Consider the following 19141-nt stretch of genomic DNA (forward strand, 5'->3'; position numbering starts at 1 on the left):
TAAAAACACAAACCCTCATACATGCATATAAACTAAGGTTGAGTGGGGTTATTAACTCCTTTGCCTAATACAGAAACTGCAGCTATGTATGGGCCCAAGGTATAGCACTTGTCAAAGTCTACTCTCACCTCTCTAAGTTAATGAGAAGCGAAGACAGAGTTGCTCCTCCAGAAAATTGCATCCATGAATAGCCTAACTAACATATATTCCTGATATGCCAGAGAGGTAGCAATGGCTCTCACTTTGTGAGCCCGTAATTTCAACAGGGCGAAGTGTTCCTCCTCACATAAGAGGTGGGCTTCCCTAATTTTTTCCCTCAGGAAAAAGGACAAAGCATTCTTAGACATGGGTTTTCGGTGGATCTTTCACTGAACACCAGAACAAGTTGGATGCACAGCTCACGTTCATAGCGTAAGCCAAAAAAGCTTTGAGGGACCTAACTGGGCAGAGGAGTCTTTCCTTCTCTTGACCCACTAGGTTCGTGAGGTTAATGACATCAAACGTCGTAGGACAGGGTTACGAAGGGTTCTCGTTCTTTACGAGAAAGAAGAACCTTAAGGCACAAACTGCCCTATCCTAATTGAAGCTTACCCTCTTCTCAATCGCCTGGACTTCGCTGACCTTTTTGGCATTCGCTAGAGTCATAAGGAAGAGGGTTTTCTTCGTTACAACTCGAAGAGAGGCTAGCGAGATAGTTCAAATTTCTTGGAGCACAGAAACTTGAACACCACATCCAGGTTTAAGAGTACCTATTACATCATCTGAAAAGACCCAATGAGGTCCTGCAAATCTTTATTTTGGGACAACTCTAGGCCTCTATGCCTAAAGACGGCCGAGAGCATACTGCTGTATCCATTGATGGTAGATACAGCCAGCTTTAGCATCCTGTCTGAGGTACAAGAAGAAGTCTGCAATCTGGCTCAGAGAGGTAGTGGTTGAGGAATACTTGTGCCGCCTGCACCAAGCTCTAAAGGTCTCCCACTTAGATTGGTAGACTCTTTGTGAAGAGATCCTCCTTGCTCTGGCAATAGCTTTCATCGCTTGTGCCGAAAAGCCTCGAGATCTGACAAGCTTCTAGTCAGTCTGAAGGAAGTCAGTTTGAGAGTAAGGGGGGTTTGATGATACCTCTCGAAGTGGGGCTGTTTGAGAAGGTCTGGACTTACCGAAGTCTTCTTGGGAAGTCCATCAACATGCCCATCACTTCCGAAAACCATTCCCTTGCAGGCCAGAATGGAGCTGCTAGGATCATTCGTCCCGAATCGAGGAGAGCGAATTTCCTGAAGACCAGATTGATGATCTCGAACGGGGGCAACGCATACATGCCCCCCCCCCCCCCCCCGTCCAATCCATCAAGAAGGGGTCCACTACAACAGCTTCCTCGTCCGGGACTAGGAAGCAGCAGAAGGGGATCCTCTTCTTCCAGTTGGAGGCAGAAAGGTCTGTTACAGGTCTGCCCCACAACATCCAGAGACTGACAGACTTGCGGGTTGAGAGACCATTCTGAGGGAAAAACAAGTCTCTTCCTGCTGAGCATGTTTGCCCCGATATTTCTTGCCCTCGAACAAACCTCGCTCGAAAAAAAAAACTTTCTAGATCCAAGAGATCAGAACGAAGGCGTCCTTGATCTCGACATACGATTCGACTAGTGTCATCACAAAGTCCTAGATTCTCATGTTCAAAGTCATGCCTCATGCTAGAACTTCGACGTCGAGCGTCCTGAAAGACGAGGCGCCGATTGTCCTGAAAGACGAGGCGCCGATTGTCCTGAAAGACGAGGCGCCGATTGTCCTGTAAGACGTGGCGCCGATATTCCTGTAAGACGTGGTGTCGATAGTCCTGTAAGACATGGAGCTAAGCGTCCAGGAAGGTGAGAAACCGATAGTTTTGTAAGACATGGCACCGAGAGGTTAACAGAGCGAGACGCTGAACGTTCTAGAAGACGTGGTGCTGAGCGTCCTGGTGTCAGAAGAGACTCTTCTTGTTGACAGGAAGACCTAATTATTTGAAAGGTTCAACGTTATTTAAAAATCCAGATACAGGGACGCTCTGATTTCTCGAGTGCAGTATTCTGCTACATTAAGCAAAAGTTACGTGAACATTAGAGGGGCGGAGCTGAGACCAAAACACACGGCCCGAAACTGACCCATTCTACACCCGTTCTTTCTTGTAAACAAACCTCAGATAAAGTTTGATTGCATAGCCTGCCACTTAGACTCCTCTCTAGAACTGGGAGAAAGAATCGTTGTAGCTAAAAACTAAAGGAGGTTTCCCTATAAAAGGAAAAAGTAATCCTCCTTCAGAAGAAGTACTGACCAAAGGTCTGCTCCCCTCTTCTCCAAAGATTTTGATGTCTCCATGGAGAACTTTGACTTCTGAACGATGGCGTAAAGAGCATTTACGTCCAGGACTGGACAAAAGCCTCCCTCTCCCAAAAAAGAGACATTGAAGTTGCAAAGTAGGTTAGGCAGAAAAGTCTTATCGGAGTAACTAACAAAGGAGGATTCACTAGGAAAAAGATTTCGCATCCATCCTTAGTAAAAACACGGACCAAAGGTCTGCTCCTCTCCTCTCCCAGGCTCGCCAGAAGTAGCTAAGTCTGGCTCCTACTGTTGTTAGTTTGGTTTGAGAAAAAGCATGCAGAAAATTTCTTGCTGATTAAGACACCAAAACCTGTCTTTGACCAACTCTTGAGGGAGAAGAGAGAAAGAAAAAAAAAAAAGAAGTACATACCTTAATTATGACCTCTGATTTCAAAATTATCCAGCCTCATTGCCTGTATTCCTTAAGAGACTCAGCAATCCACCAAGGGGGCCGTTAAAAAAATTCTGTGGGGCTGCCACAAGGTCTTCGACCTAAACGTGGCTAGACCTCCACCCTTGCAATCCTGGCCTATCTGATAAGGAAGCTGGCATCATAGGTTTCTGTTTTAAGAAATAAAAATTAATAAATTCTTAAATCTCCATTAATGACCACGTGAAAACTTAGAGGGTGGGGAACATGGAGCAACAGAACTTAGGATCTTCTCCTTCTGTTAACCTCAAATAATTCAACAGGAGAAAAGTGATCACTAAAGTCATCCTTTGACAAAGATCTTATAAGACGTAGCGCCGTCATGAGAGAACGAGGCGGCGATCGTCCTATCGTCCTGAAAGACGAGGCTGCATTCGCCCTGAAAGACGAGGCTGCCCTCGCCCTGAAAGACGAGGCTGCCCTCGCCCTGAAAGACGAGGCTGCCCTCGTCCTGAAAGACGAGGCTGCCCTCGTCCTGAAAGACGAGGCTTCATTCGTCCTGAAAGACGAGGCTGCATTCGTCCTGAAAGACGAGGCTGCATTCGTCCTGAAAGACGAGGCTGCATTCGCCCTGAAAGACGAGGCAGCATTCGCCCTGAAAGACGAGGCTGCCCTCGTCCTGAAAGACGAGACTGCCCTCGTCCTGAAAGACGAGACTGCCCTCGTCCTGAAAGACGAGACTGCCCTCGTCCTGAAAGACGAGACTGCCCTCGTCCTGAAAGACGAGGCTGCATTCGTCCTGAAAGACGAGGCTGCATTCGTCCTGAAAGACGAGGCTGCATTCGACCTGAAAGACAAGGCTGCATTCGTCCTGAAAGACGAGGCTGCATTCGTCCTGAAAGACGAGGCTGCATTCGCCCTGAAAGACGAGGCAGCATTCGCCCTGAAAGACGAGGCTGCATTCACCCTGAAAGATGAGTTGTAATGCTAAAAAGAACAGATATAGCAAAAACGTATCTTTATATATAAATGAAAACAATAGGAACATATAAATGAAAATACTACTAAAACTAGAATTCCCATATCGTTGTTGTTGGAGTATTATAGCCAACACTTTAATTCCCCTATCGAAAAGAATGCTACCAAGGCATGTTGGGACTGCATCGATAGTAAAGAGAACTAACAGCGTAAATTAACCATATGCTAGTTCTATTTAACTTATAAAATTAGATCGATGATTTAAAGAACGAATACTAAATGGACAAACATTTCTTTAAAATTTTACATTTAAAGTTAAAAACTTAAATAAGTGGAATTCCTCCCATTCTTTACATGAAAAAACAAATAAAGAGAATTTGCAAGTCATACAAAGAAGATTACGTCACACGACTGTGACGTCATAGAGTTGCCGGAACGTATTTCCGTCATCAGGATTAAAAACTTTGCACCTAAAATATAGTGCACAAACAAAACCCCTGCATACAAACTGTGAGGATCAACCGACACTTTCGGTAACCTCACCTTGCATACATCACTCGCACAAACACAAAAATTAAGTTTTCACTCACGATAAACAAAGTAAATAGTACAATAATAATAACAAAACACGATTGCCAAATCCCTAAATCAGTGTACTTCACCAAACGAAGTCCAAAAAAGCGAAGAAGGGAAAATTATTCGAAAAACTCTCAATGGTGGACCGACGATGTTTTCGATGTTTTCGATCCAGCCGGCACGGGAATGATTCCTTGTACCACCCTGTGACGGGTGTAACCACCTATCTCCCAACCACCACAAGGCGGTTGCCTCGTTTTGAAAAGTTCTGCTGATTTAGAGATATCAGCTATATATATATATATATATATATATATATATATATATATATATATATATATATATATATATATAATATATATATATATATATATATATATATATATATATATATAACTGCCAGGTAAGTACTATTCATAAAATTTATCTTTAACAAATTGCTTTCAAAGTCTACTATTTGTTCCTACACATATAAAAATCCTTTTTTTTTTCTTTAAAATAGAAATACTGGCTTATTGGGGGGAAGGAAAATCCCCTTAGAACCAAACTGGAAAACGTTCATCTCCCTGGTCCCGTACGCGAGCAAGGGAGATGACTTTAGGTAACTTCTATCAGCCCATCATAGGGATGAGTAGGTAGGCAGGGCTTGGCCTGTTCTTGATTATGTACCTAGTACTATGTCAATAAGGGATATCTCTCTCCCAAAAAGGGGAGATGCAGTCTCAAAATGAAATAAATGTTGCATGATGACCAATAGGCGTGTTTTTCATTTCACCATCCTCTTCCTTGTTATGGAAATATGCATTGGACTTATGAATTTGGGCTAAATAGTCCAGAGCTAGGGACTATGAGGTCAATCAGCAACCAAGTACATCTGGGGAAAAAAATCTAATTACACTAAGGGGTAAAACTTTGAAGAGGTTGTTGAACAGCTAGATAGAAGAAATGAAGCAAGAAGGGAGGTAAAGTAGAAGGATATAAAGCAAGTGGAGCTAGAGATCTATGGAATGCTGCAGACCTATAAGTAATTCTTAAAGTGCACTGCGCAAGGTGTTTTGATCGCACAATTCCCATACAGTGGGTTAAGGGAAGATTTGAGTAAAATATTTCTTACAGACCTAGTATAAAACAATAGTATTAGAAGTGTAGTTTACCAGCACTAATGTTGTTTCCATTGGGGAAGGAAAGAAACAGCATACCCAAGACTTTCTGTCCAGTGTAGGAGCTAGGCTGGGCTAACTGCAGGTGTGTCAAAGGATTTATGGGTATACCCCCTTCAATAGAGAGCAGTGAAGGTTGTTTGGCACTACAAAAATTCAGCCTTCACCAGGTTGACTGCTAGATTATTTTGGAAAGCCAATGTGAGTTCAATGCCTGACTTCGTGAGCTCTAGTCCAACCTGGTAACTCAACCCACCTACCAAACAATTGATGCATATAATCTTTGGATAGTCTAACTAAATCAGAGACTGTGTTCTTTGACACCTCTTTTTTGGCTCTGCCATTACTATGGAAAAGTCGTTGACACTTGGGCAAGAAATATAGTCTTCTTCAGATAGCACAGCAGAGCACTGACAGGACACAAATGCTTCTCCTCTCTCTTACCACCCGATGTTCCACAAAGAGAGGATGGGGAGGGTCTCAAAGCTCAGGTCATGTGCCTCCCAAAAAGGGGAGATGCAGTCTCAAAATGAAATAAATGTTGCATGATGACCAATAGGCGTGTTTTTCATTTCACCATCCTCTTCCTTGTTATGGAAATATGCATTGGACTTATGAATTTGGGCTAAATAGTCCAGAGCTAGGGACTATGAGGTCAATCAGCAACCAAGTACATCTGGGGAAAAAAATCTAATTACACTAAGGGGTAAAACTTTGAAGAGGTTGTTGAACAGCTAGATAGAAGAAATGAAGCAAGAAGGGAGGTAAAGTAGAAGGATATAAAGCAAGTGGAGCTAGAGATCTATGGAATGCTGCAGACCTATAAGTAATTCTTAAAGTGCACTGCGCAAGGTGTTTTGATCGCACAATTCCCATACAGTGGGTTAAGGGAAGATTTGAGTAAAATATTTCTTACAGACCTAGTATAAAACAATAGTATTAGAAGTGTAGTTTACCAGCACTAATGTTGTTTCCATTGGGGAAGGAAAGAAACAGCATACCCAAGACTTTCTGTCCAGTGTAGGAGCTAGGCTGGGCTAACTGCAGGTGTGTCAAAGGATTTATGGGTATACCCCCTTCAATAGAGAGCAGTGAAGGTTGTTTGGCACTACAAAAATTCAGCCTTCACCAGGTTGACTGCTAGATTATTTTGGAAAGCCAATGTGAGTTCAATGCCTGACTTCGTGAGCTCTAGTCCAACCTGGTAACTCAACCCACCTACCAAACAATTGATGCATATAATCTTTGGATAGTCTAACTAAATCAGAGACTGTGTTCTTTGACACCTCTTTTTTGGCTCTGCCATTACTATGGAAAAGTCGTTGACACTTGGGCAAGAAATATAGTCTTCTTCAGATAGCACAGCAGAGCACTGACAGGACACAAATGCTTCTCCTCTCTCTTACCACCCGATGTTCCACAAAGAGAGGATGGGGAGGGTCTCAAAGCTCAGGTCATGTGCCTCCCAAAAAGGGGAGATGCAGTCTCAAAATGAAATAAATGTTGCATGATGACCAATAGGCGTGTTTTTCATTTCACCATCCTCTTCCTTGTTATGGAAATATGCATTGGACTTATGAATTTGGGCTAAATAGTCCAGAGCTAGGGACTATGAGGTCAATCAGCAACCAAGTACATCTGGGGAAAAAAATCTAATTACACTAAGGGGTAAAACTTTGAAGAGGTTGTTGAACAGCTAGATAGAAGAAATGAAGCAAGAAGGGAGGTAAAGTAGAAGGATATAAAGCAAGTGGAGCTAGAGATCTATGGAATGCTGCAGACCTATAAGTAATTCTTAAAGTGCACTGCGCAAGGTGTTTTGATCGCACAATTCCCATACAGTGGGTTAAGGGAAGATTTGAGTAAAATATTTCTTACAGACCTAGTATAAAACAATAGTATTAGAAGTGTAGTTTACCAGCACTAATGTTGTTTCCATTGGGGAAGGAAAGAAACAGCATACCCAAGACTTTCTGTCCAGTGTAGGAGCTAGGCTGGGCTAACTGCAGGTGTGTCAAAGGATTTATGGGTATACCCCCTTCAATAGAGAGCAGTGAAGGTTGTTTGGCACTACAAAAATTCAGCCTTCACCAGGTTGACTGCTAGATTATTTTGGAAAGCCAATGTGAGTTCAATGCCTGACTTCGTGAGCTCTAGTCCAACCTGGTAACTCAACCCACCTACCAAACAATTGATGCATATAATCTTTGGATAGTCTAACTAAATCAGAGACTGTGTTCTTTGACACCTCTTTTTTGGCTCTGCCATTACTATGGAAAAGTCGTTGACACTTGGGCAAGAAATATAGTCTTCTTCAGATAGCACAGCAGAGCACTGACAGGACACAAATGCTTCTCCTCTCTCTTACCACCCGATGTTCCACAAAGAGAGGATGGGGAGGGTCTCAAAGCTCAGGTCATGTGCCTCCCAAAAAGGGGAGATGCAGTCTCAAAATGAAATAAATGTTGCATGATGACCAATAGGCGTGTTTTTCATTTCACCATCCTCTTCCTTGTTATGGAAATATGCATTGGACTTATGAATTTGGGCTAAATAGTCCAGAGCTAGGGACTATGAGGTCAATCAGCAACCAAGTACATCTGGGGAAAAAAATCTAATTACACTAAGGGGTAAAACTTTGAAGAGGTTGTTGAACAGCTAGATAGAAGAAATGAAGCAAGAAGGGAGGTAAAGTAGAAGGATATAAAGCAAGTGGAGCTAGAGATCTATGGAATGCTGCAGACCTATAAGTAATTCTTAAAGTGCACTGCGCAAGGTGTTTTGATCGCACAATTCCCATACAGTGGGTTAAGGGAAGATTTGAGTAAAATATTTCTTACAGACCTAGTATAAAACAATAGTATTAGAAGTGTAGTTTACCAGCACTAATGTTGTTTCCATTGGGGAAGGAAAGAAACAGCATACCCAAGACTTTCTGTCCAGTGTAGGAGCTAGGCTGGGCTAACTGCAGGTGTGTCAAAGGATTTATGGGTATACCCCCTTCAATAGAGAGCAGTGAAGGTTGTTTGGCACTACAAAAATTCAGCCTTCACCAGGTTGACTGCTAGATTATTTTGGAAAGCCAATGTGAGTTCAATGCCTGACTTCGTGAGCTCTAGTCCAACCTGGTAACTCAACCCACCTACCAAACAATTGATGCATATAATCTTTGGATAGTCTAACTAAATCAGAGACTGTGTTCTTTGACACCTCTTTTTTGGCTCTGCCATTACTATGGAAAAGTCGTTGACACTTGGGCAAGAAATATAGTCTTCTTCAGATAGCACAGCAGAGCACTGACAGGACACAAATGCTTCTCCTCTCTCTTACCACCCGATGTTCCACAAAGAGAGGATGGGGAGGATCTCAAAGCTCAGGTCATGTGCCAACAAAATTCAAGGACAAAACTAAAGGGGATCTACTTCCAAATGTTGGCGGGAGTTATTCTACGAGTGTCAGCGAAAACTGTATACACTCTTAACTGATGCTAAGGTTATCCAAATCCAGTCAGCCCCCGCTTTTGCAGGGGTTAGTTAACAGACAGACCCACGAAGAGTAAAAATCCACATATAATGGGTGCCCTTGGGTCAATGAACTCCAGTTACCCTAACCAACTAACCACTGCCTACGTTCAATTCCCTACACCAAAAGTAGTAGTCCACTAATTGTACTGTAGGGTTTATAACAGTAATTGTAAAATACAGATGCATCTCACAGCAATGGACACTGTTACTACAGACTTTGGATATACCAGACTAAATTCAGATAACTAGAGTAGCATTCAGTTGGCAAAAGTCACTATAAGAAGTAAATAGTTCCGAGATATTTATATTCACTTTATCTATTTATATAAAAGTGATATTTATATTCATTCACTATATTTATTTATATAAAAGTAATAAAACAATTTTTACCTTATTCATTATCAGTATATCTTTATAAATACTCTATTCCAGGATTAATTCTATATAAATGAAATAAGTTTCTCTATGTGAGCCCACCTCAGATGATGTCAACACACTTAGCTGATCTTGTCATCAGCTGATTTCAAGCAACCCCTCTCGAGGATATCCACCCATAAATAATAATTTTTCTTAATAGTGTATAATTATATAATGATGATGTTATTACAAATGCTACTTTACTTCCTCTAGTCTTAAAAAAGAGAACAATTTGTATAGGTATGCTAGGTTGAACCCAGCTCGCTCACCTTAATAAGGTGTTGGTATAATAGTGGGGCGCTGAATAAATCACAACCAGAGGCCTCGCACCATTTAGATATCTCCTGTCAACATACCCGAACAGCGAGGTGCCGTTCAACATCCTACTACTACTAGCAATCCCATGCCAGTGACGTCACTCCCTATAGCACCCCAGATTGGGGCCCAATCAGGGAGGGACGGGTGGATTCACTGGGCGGCACGGGTCTCTCGCCCAGAAAGATTTTTCCTTCGTCAAAATCCCTTTTCTGGGCTCCGACCTGTGCCGCCCAGTGAAATCGTACCAGAGAATGGGGACCGAATATGGTTAACTACCTGAAGAGGGAATAACACAAAATAACAGAGCTGATGAGTTTAATTCAAAAAAAGAGGGATGTGGAAACCCGTAAAATAGATCAACATGTATATGACAGTGATAAATAGACATGGTAAACAATCAATAATAAAACCCGTAGGTAGAATTCGACAGATATGAATAGTGGGAATCCAGCTTGGTAATCAAAAATGCAAAATAAAATCAGCTCGGGGATTCAAGAACAAGTGTAATGAAAACAATTCGTGAAATTGAACAATTGAATGATAAAATAATACACTATAAGGGTGTATAGTAACAAAACAGGTAGGAACAACAGGTAAGCCAGGCAGGAGGGAAAGAGGACAGAGCAAGACGTTGTGATTAGGACTCGGTACCTTCAGGAGGAACTATATTCCCTGCAGCTACTGTGGCATATCTAAGAGCTTCTAAAGGTTTTAGGTAGTGGCGCTTGAAAACTTTAGGGGACTTCCAACCCGTATAGTTTGAGAGCTCATCAAATTTCATATGGTGGAAAAAATTAATTGAGGTAGCCATAGCTCTAATATCATGGACATGTGGGAATGATGCAGGATTAGCTTGTTTAATAAAATAAAGAATTTGTTGTCTGATTCCCTTAAGGGTAATAGTTCCTCCATGTTCTCTAATAAATAAGGGCCCTGTGGTTGTAGTGGAAGTTCTACCTAAGTAGGCTTTCAGGGTGGTAACTGGACACAGGGATGGATCCCGAGGAAGTGGAACAATCTTCCAGGGAGATCACCTGTTTTGGGGGTCTTCATTTTTAGCCAGGAAAATTTGTTAGGAGAAAGAAGAACCTCACCCGAAGAGAGAAAGTCTATATGACCAGGGTCTCTAGATAAGGCTGACAATTCCGAGATTCTGGAGCCCGAGGCGAGGCTCAAAAGAAAAAGTGACTTTCTTAACAATGCCATATAGTTACAGGATTCATTTGGGGTGTCAGAGGCTAGCTTAAGAACATTGTTCAAAAACCAGGAAACTGCGCTAGGGCGAGTGGAAGGTTTTAGTCTGGCACAAGCTCTCGGAATGGTTGAGAAATATGAATCCGTTAGATCAATGTCAAAACCAATATGGAAGATCTTTTTCAAGGCTGACTTGATTGTAGTAATGGTATTGGCTGCCAGGCCAGATTCGAAGAGAGTTCTGAAGAATGTCACAGTTAGGTTCATCGTCATTTTCTCAACTTAGGAATCTTTCAAGAGCTTAGCTAATTTCTTGACAGCTGAGTCATATTGACGGAGAGTAGATTCCCTTTTGTCAGATTCCAGGAAAATAGTATTCAAAGGATCGATGTTTGCACCTCGTTGGGCTGCGAACTTCATGAAATCCATAAAGTTAGGGCATTCAGAATCCTTGAGGAAGCGAACACATTGCGAGTTTGCTCTGTCTTTGTTAAAGTAAGTCCCCTACCACATTCCGGACTCCTGCTAGATGGACTACTGACAGGTGCCACTTGTGCATTTCCGCCATGGAGAAAAACTTCAACATGATGTGGTTTACTGATCTGGAGCCTTCTCTGTTGAGGCAGTGTACTATGACTGCACTGTCGAGAACCAGTCTGATATGGAGATTCCTGGCTGGATTGAGACGTTTTAAAGTGAGGAAGACTGCCATGGCCTCTAGGACGTTGACGTGCATTTATTGGAAGACCGGTGACCATAACCCTGGACTTTCTTGTGTTGTAAAGGAACCGACTTGGAAAGATTCTTGATCTTCGTCCAAGTCTGCAGACTTTTTCTCAGGGTTGGGGAAAGGCGAGCACGTCTGTCTCGGCGTATTGCGGTTGCTCAGGAGCGCCACACACTGTTTATGTCCTTGAGTTTGGACCTCAGGACGATGTCTGTCACTCTCGGCTCCTTCGGAAGGTCAACTTTTCCTTGAGAAATTGTTTTGTATTCCTCACTATCACCTTCCTTTTGGCTTTGGGGAGGCACGGCGTATGGGAGCACAGGTCCCCTTGTAGTCCCAGTCATTGAAACTTGGTCTGTGGGACCCGGCGGGATTTCTCGAGGTTGACTTGGAATCCCAGTTGCCGAAGGAAGGTGAGGACTTTGTTCGTTGCTACGCGGGAAATCTGGGCATTGTCTGACCAGATTAGCTAATCGTCTAGATAGGCTACTACCTGTATCCCCTGAGTCCGAAGCTCTTGAATTAATGTCTCTGCTAGTTTGGTGAAGATTCTGGGTGGTATGTTGAGCCCCAATAGCACCACTTTGAATGCATAGGCTTGTTTGCCTAGCTTGAAGCCCAGAAAAGGACGGAAATGCCTTGAAATTGGAACGTGATAGTAGGCATCTGTAAGATCGATGGAGGTGGTGACGGCCCCACGGGGAAGTAAGGTCCACACCTGCGAGACAGTAAGCATATGGAATTTGTCGCAACGAGTGAAGGAATTTAAACGAGACAGGTCCCGGATTACTCTCCGTTTGTCTGAGCCTTTCTTTGGCACGCTGAACAAGCGTCCGTGAAATCTTAAGCGACGTTTACTTTGGATTGCATTTTTTAGTAGCAGATCTTTTGTGAAGGAACGTAGTTCTTCCGTGGACTGAGACCGGTTGAACCAATTGCAGAGGTTGCCTGAATTGGGAAGATTGGAAGGACCTCAATCTCTTCCTACCTCGAATTGGGGTACTAGTAGGATCATATCTCCTCTTTGAAACCAGGCCCCACCTAACCTTGAGGTTTTGGTTGGCTCTAGCTGCCTCGCTAAGAACCGAGTTAACTAAGTCCCTTGAGAAAAGATCCGGGCCCCGGACTGGAGCTTTGATGAGACTATTAGGTTCGTCCTTAATCGTGGCTTCGGATAGAACGTGTCGCCGACAATGGGTCCTGGCATTTGCAAAATCATAGGCGTCAGCCATAAAGTTTTGCAAAAGTGACTTAATGAGGACCTTAAGGAGGTCCTCCTCGGTGTAAGTGGCAACAGTCAATTCAGAAAGGGCAACTGAATTAAGGGATCTGCTGAATCTACACCTCGACTCATATTCTTCATTGAAACAATTCTCCTGAAAAAAAAAATCAAACATACGATAATTAAATAACAAATCATCCAGTTTCAAAATCTTTTACCTTTTCATAGCAGATGAGACAATCCTTTCTCATAAATGTAATGCAAATTTATATTTTCCTTCAGCATTTTATACTACATATCAAATATTACTTAAACATCATGTACTGTATGTATGAACCTCTTTCAATAATTTTTATTATTAGAATTCCTATACAAAAGGGTTCATCATTGAATAGTTTACATGGGCTAGCTATAAAGTTATGTAAATTTGTTTGATTTTTCTTACTGAGTTGTGCAGGGAGGGAAACGGAGTGAAGGCCGGTACAAAAAAGGGCGAACATTTTGAAAACATCTGTGCGCAGCAGTTCTAACCTCAAGAAATTGAAACATTATTTAAATATGCGTACCTCTGTACTGCAAGCAACCAAAACTGCAAAAACAGAACCAGTGACGATGGAGGGCTGACTGTACAAGCAATCACAACCTTGGCAGTAAGAGTACCATAAAATTGACAAATGGTACTTCCTCCTTCATACCAGGAGACAACAAGAAATTTTACCCCTAATGTCCTCATATGATTAAAAATTTATCGAATAGTAAGACACACCTGGAAAGTTAATTATGAGGAGACATTGAAAAATAATAAATATAAAAGATTACATAGCAAAAAATAGATTTCAGTTCATTCTCAAAGTAAACAAAACCCAAATAATCTAACAAATCTAGAAAATTCCTAATTGGGTCCAGGGACAATCATATTGAAGCCTGTAGGTAAGAGTACTTGCCACACAGATGTCAAAAATTACAAAATTATTTTCCCCATAATACTTTCATGTTAAGCTCCAACTATTTTTCATAAATATTTAATAAAATATTAATAAAATTCAGAAAAATAAGTTGGTTCAATTATGACAGCAATCAAAAAGGGGTGTGTACATAATGGCAATCTACTGAATGGTAAGCCTTCACACTAAATAAGGTAAGCTTTTGAACTCCTTAAAAAGAATCTGAAAGCATAGGCATGGTATAATAAACTGGACCAATGCCCCTTTCACAGCAACAAATGGAGATTGGCTTTGCTTAGCCTAATAGACATAGATGGTTGAAGTGCTACAGGATGCTGTGATGTCTGCAGCTGTCTGCTTCGTAAAACTCTACCTCAAGAGACCTCACTGATTGGCTAATCAGTGGGTAAGGCAGGTGTTGAGCAGTCAAACACAGAGCAAGTATGAAAGATTGTAGAAAATTCTATTAAGTAAGGGCAATTAGACAACAGACAACTGTACCCAGCTACTGGGATGTAACCAAAAGGCTTTCAAACCATGACTGCTCTGTAACCAGGTATGTCCGTAACCTTGTTATTACATTATGATTCTAACCTTGTACTCGGTTTTTATTTATTCTTTAAACATTTAGATTTCTTAAACTCTCAATTTTAAGTTTAATGAATTTTGAATTCTTAAATTACATACTTTGATGTATGTTATTCTGTATAGCCTTAGTAGTGCTTGCTAAATTTGTTTGCCACCCCCCCCCCCTTTTCAAACCAGACAAGCTTGTAACTCATTTACATGTTCCCTTTAACAGAATCCCCATTTTCAATGTTTTAAAAGTCTCTAGCTACTCAATATAATCTGACAACAAAAGCACAATACAACTTTGGAATGTAAAAAGGATAATACATGCAACATTTCACTCTTGAATTCAAGAGTTCTATATAAAAAGTGCAAACTGCAGCAACAACTCCAAAGCTCAAAAGAATGTTTTTAATATGCAATACAAATCAAGTGCCTTACATGTATTTGTAAACTATCCCCCCACCCTCTATTATATTCTTGGAAGTTTTATATTTATAAAGGAAAAATCTGTCTTCATTTCTGAGACAAGTTTATATGTTCCCAAATTCATATCATAAGCAGTGGAAATTTAGTATAGATTACTTACCCCTGTCCTATTTTTTCCATTTTAGTGTACTTTCTATTTGGGTCCCCAACAGATACTATAACTCGAAGTTTTTCTAAGATTTCTTCATCGCTCATTTTCTTCTTCTTCTGTTTCTCTGCTGTTCTTTCTAAGGCAGTACTTCCACTGAAATGTAAATTAAGATAAATACATCACAATAATCAATATATGCATTTAAAGGCTATTAGCTAGGCACGAAGTCCAGGGAGGGCATTCAGTGTCAAATCGCAATACAGCTTCCAGATAATTAATCACAAATCCATGAAATTATCTTAAGTAACAAATATTCTTGATATTACGAACCTTGTGTTTATAGTATTTGTAGTAGTAGAGTTGGCAGCAACAGGAGGTATGGTTGTAGGTGCTGGCACTGGGGTAATACTGGCAGCTTGAGGATTACGGTTACTATCTAAGGCAGCCCCATTGGCATTAGTTTCATCTTCTACAGGTTTTGTATAAATGGATTTAGTACGTTCAGGTCTTGTAGCTATAGGTGGAGGTGGAGGCTCCTCCTCTTCATCGTCAGGAACCTGAAGAAATAACCCACCACAAGGACAATAAGCCACATTCCAAAATATTACATGCACCGTTTTATTTTTTTTTTCTGGACATTCACCTTGCACGTACGATTTTAGGTTATCAATTCTTATAACAATTTCGGACAAATAGAAATTAAACTTCTTGCTTTTAATGAAACAAAAATCAAAATAGCCAGTGTAAATACAGAAGCACTTCCAAAAATGATAAATTCGGAGATAATTTGTATTTTTCCTTAACTAATACAAACCTGGAGTTATTTATGTGGATAATCTTTCAGCAGCAGCTGGAGGTAGCCATTAGACTTTAATTGTGAGGTGGCAACCCTCCCTAACTGCTTGATTGGGTAGAGTGGGGGTGGCTGGGGGTACCCCGCCGCCGCTATATATATATATATATATATATATACTCTCACAGTGGTGAGAGACATCACTTTTTATTGCGGGCAAAACGTCTGGGGAACAGGTGATGGCGAGCCAATTTATATAAATAACTCCAGGTCTGCATTAGCTAAGGAAAAATACAAATTATTTCAAAATTTGTCATTTGTTCCCATACTAACAAACCTTCCGTTATTTATGTGGATGACTCACTCTTAGGTGGGTGGAAGTCCTAGATCTGGCATGGACATGGACCTGGTTTCACCTAATACAGTATATGATTATGGTCTAAGGAAAGCTTTAACACCTGGCTGAAATATACAAAGTGAGTATACTCACAGCCTGTGCAATGTATTAAAATAGAGGTTGTTGATTGTAAGAACATCTGTAAGCTTATATAGGAAACAACAAGACGTATCCCATTGCTCCCTCACAGAAAGCAATGGGGATGTGGACAGTATAACAATTTATAACTTATACTAGACTACAAAAAGGAAGTGATAATTACCTGCATAGGTTGAAGCAAGCTTGCAGAGGGACCCATGGTGCTGTACCCAAAGGGAAGGGAAGATGAAAAAGGAAAGCCAAACATTCTTCTCATTCACCCAAGTCTAACCCCAGGTAACCAATGCCCTCAACAAACTGCTACTTGCCCATCAAGGAGCCTGAGTTATCAAACCCTTTGAGCAGCCACCACAGGACCTATAGTAAACGTATTAATTTTCCTGTGGGTCACGTCTTCAAGGTAATGGGCTGTGAAGGTGGTTTGTCTTTTCAAAACGCCCGCTTGGGGAACCTGCGACATGAAGAAGTTGTATTTAAACGCCAGGGAAGTACTGATTCCTGACATCATGGGCTCTAGGTCGCCGAGCGCGAGAAGGATTAGGAGCCAAGGCTCTTTCAATCACTTGGCAAATCAAGGAGGAAACTGTGTTCTTGGTGATCCTCCTCTTTACTCTCTCTGAGCTAACAAACAGAGATGTTAGTCTGGGCAGTGTTGCTGCAGTTCATTTAAGATAATATCTCAAACTCCTCTCTGGGTAAAATAACAACTAATCTTGGTCGATGGTTACAAAACGAAGACTCGCAATCTGAAAATGTCCTAATCTATGGTCCAGTACCCCCGGATTTTGAGTCTTAGCAATAAACTCAGGGACGAAGCTGAGCGTCACTTCCACCCATCCCCTTGAATAGGCGATGTCATACAATAGGCCATGAAATTCAATGACTCTCTTTGCCTAGGCAAATGTAGGAACGCCGTCTTCAAAGTGAGATTTCAGTCAGTTGCATGGCATAATGGTTTGTAAGGAGGTCCTTTTAATGATCTCAAAGATGCGAACCACATTCCAAGGAGGAGGCCTGATCTCTGACTGGGGGGAAAGTGATCTCATAACTCCGTGTGGGTAAAGAAAGCTCCAACGAGGAGGAAATATCGACTTCTTTCAGCTTAAAGGCAAGGCTTAAGGCTGAGCGATAGTCTTTCACCACCGAGACTGAAAGGAGCTTTTCCTTCTGAAGGTATATAAGAAACTCCACTATTACTGGAATAGGGTCATCGAGTGGATATATTCCTTCCATGACACCAACCACAGAAGACTCTCCATTTTGCCTATATAGGAAATGCCTGACTTACGACCTATGAGACTTATGACGATTCGACTTTACGACGATTTTTTCAGGGTGATGACGTCACAAGTATATCGGAAATAGGACAAATATTTCCTTGAAAATAATCTATTTTCGTGTATAAAAATAAACTGATTTATCTTGGTAAATTCTTATTTTCTTTTATTGTTAATATTCAGTATCTATTTTCAGTTAAAAATACATAAAGAAAAGTTTTAATATCTGTCGAGTTCATATTATATGTCTGGTGACGTAAAATCACCGGCGGAAAGCGACCGGGCAATACAGTGATTTCCTTCCAATAGGCTAACGATTAATATTAGTATTCCCATTATCGAAATATTAAGTAACGATACAAAGTATTTTGTGGGTCTGTATTGATTGTCATGAGTACTACGTAGCGTAAATTTGACTATACGCTAGTTTTTTTTAATCTCTGATAATAGATCGATGTTTATCTAAAGAAAGTATGGCCTACTAATAGGACAAATATTTTCTTGAAAATTATATATTTTCTTTTACATTATAAAAATGAAATACTTTTGTTTGGTAAATTAGTATTTTCTTTTCATTTCTTTCAAGAAAAAAGAAAATTAATTTACATATTTTGAGAGTCATTCTTCGTAGAGTTTACATCACGTGTCTTGTGACATGTATCTGGCGGAAGCGAGCTGACAAACCGAATGATTTCCTTTCATTGTGTTACCGAGTAATCTTATTACAGCATTCCCATCACTGAAACTCAGAGTAACGATATCAAGTGTTTTAGTGGTCTGTATCATTAGTTTGAGATTAGTATAACTTACGGTAAATTTAAGAAAAAAGGTCTGATTACGTCATATTTCTGGCGGAAGGCGAGAGGCCAATCAAGTGATTTCCTTCCGATGCATTACTATTCCCATAATCAAAACATCGAACAAGAATATAAAGAATTCTTTAATAATTTTCGAAGAAATGTGAAGATTTAACTGAATTAAAAATAAGAGAGAGAGAGAGAGAGAGAGAGAGAGGAGAGAGAGAGAGAGAGAGAGAGAGAGAGAGAGAGAGAGAGAGAGAGAGAGAGAGAGAGAGAGAGTGTGTATGGAGAATGTGATACCCTATAACATAATGGCGCTGATATAATATTCATTATGAAGAGATATCGAATGTCAAGAAAATGATATAAATCCGTGCTATTCGTACTATATGTGTGCATAATCGTAATACGGCAGCGTGACCTTGAGATCAGCTGATGCCAACCGAAAGTAAATCAGAAGTATTTGTTGATTATTGATATGATCAAAAAATTGAAAAATAAAATACCCACATGCTTTAATAAACCACAATTAAACACAATAATGACTAATGAAATATGAAGACTTAATATTGAACTAAAAATTGAATACTGTATGAAGCTTTAAAAATGAACTACCTGTATGCACTTGCGAAAGCGAGCACACACAAATGCACAGAGAAAGAGCTACTGTACAACTATTTCGCATTGTATCTAATGATTAGACAAACTGTATGGAAACTGATTTCCTGTAACATATTGGCCATGATGTAATATTCATGAAGATATTTCTAATAAGTTAAGAAATTCTAAAAGAAAAAAAAAATATGCCATACGTATGTACACCATGTTTTGATAC

The 19141-nt window shown here is 40.6% G+C and overlaps 1 protein-coding gene across 3 annotated transcripts in view; it reads right to left on the reverse strand.

The window, feature by feature from the left end:
* Pak (serine/threonine-protein kinase PAK 3-like protein) overlaps positions 1-19141 on the reverse strand; it is a 102437-nt gene that overhangs the window by 44804 nt on the left and 38492 nt on the right. For all 3 annotated transcript variants that reach the window (XM_068383183.1, XM_068383182.1, XM_068383184.1), the window contains exons 3-4: positions 15271-15497; positions 14950-15093 (exon numbers count right to left, since the gene is read on the reverse strand). In XM_068383183.1, coding sequence (XP_068239284.1) covers positions 14950-15093; positions 15271-15497 — 371 coding nt within the window. The remainder of the gene's footprint in view (positions 1-14949; positions 15094-15270; positions 15498-19141) is intronic.

Source organism: Palaemon carinicauda, chromosome 11, assembly GCF_036898095.1.
Source record: "Palaemon carinicauda isolate YSFRI2023 chromosome 11, ASM3689809v2, whole genome shotgun sequence".
Lineage (NCBI taxonomy): Eukaryota > Metazoa > Arthropoda > Malacostraca > Decapoda > Palaemonidae > Palaemon > Palaemon carinicauda.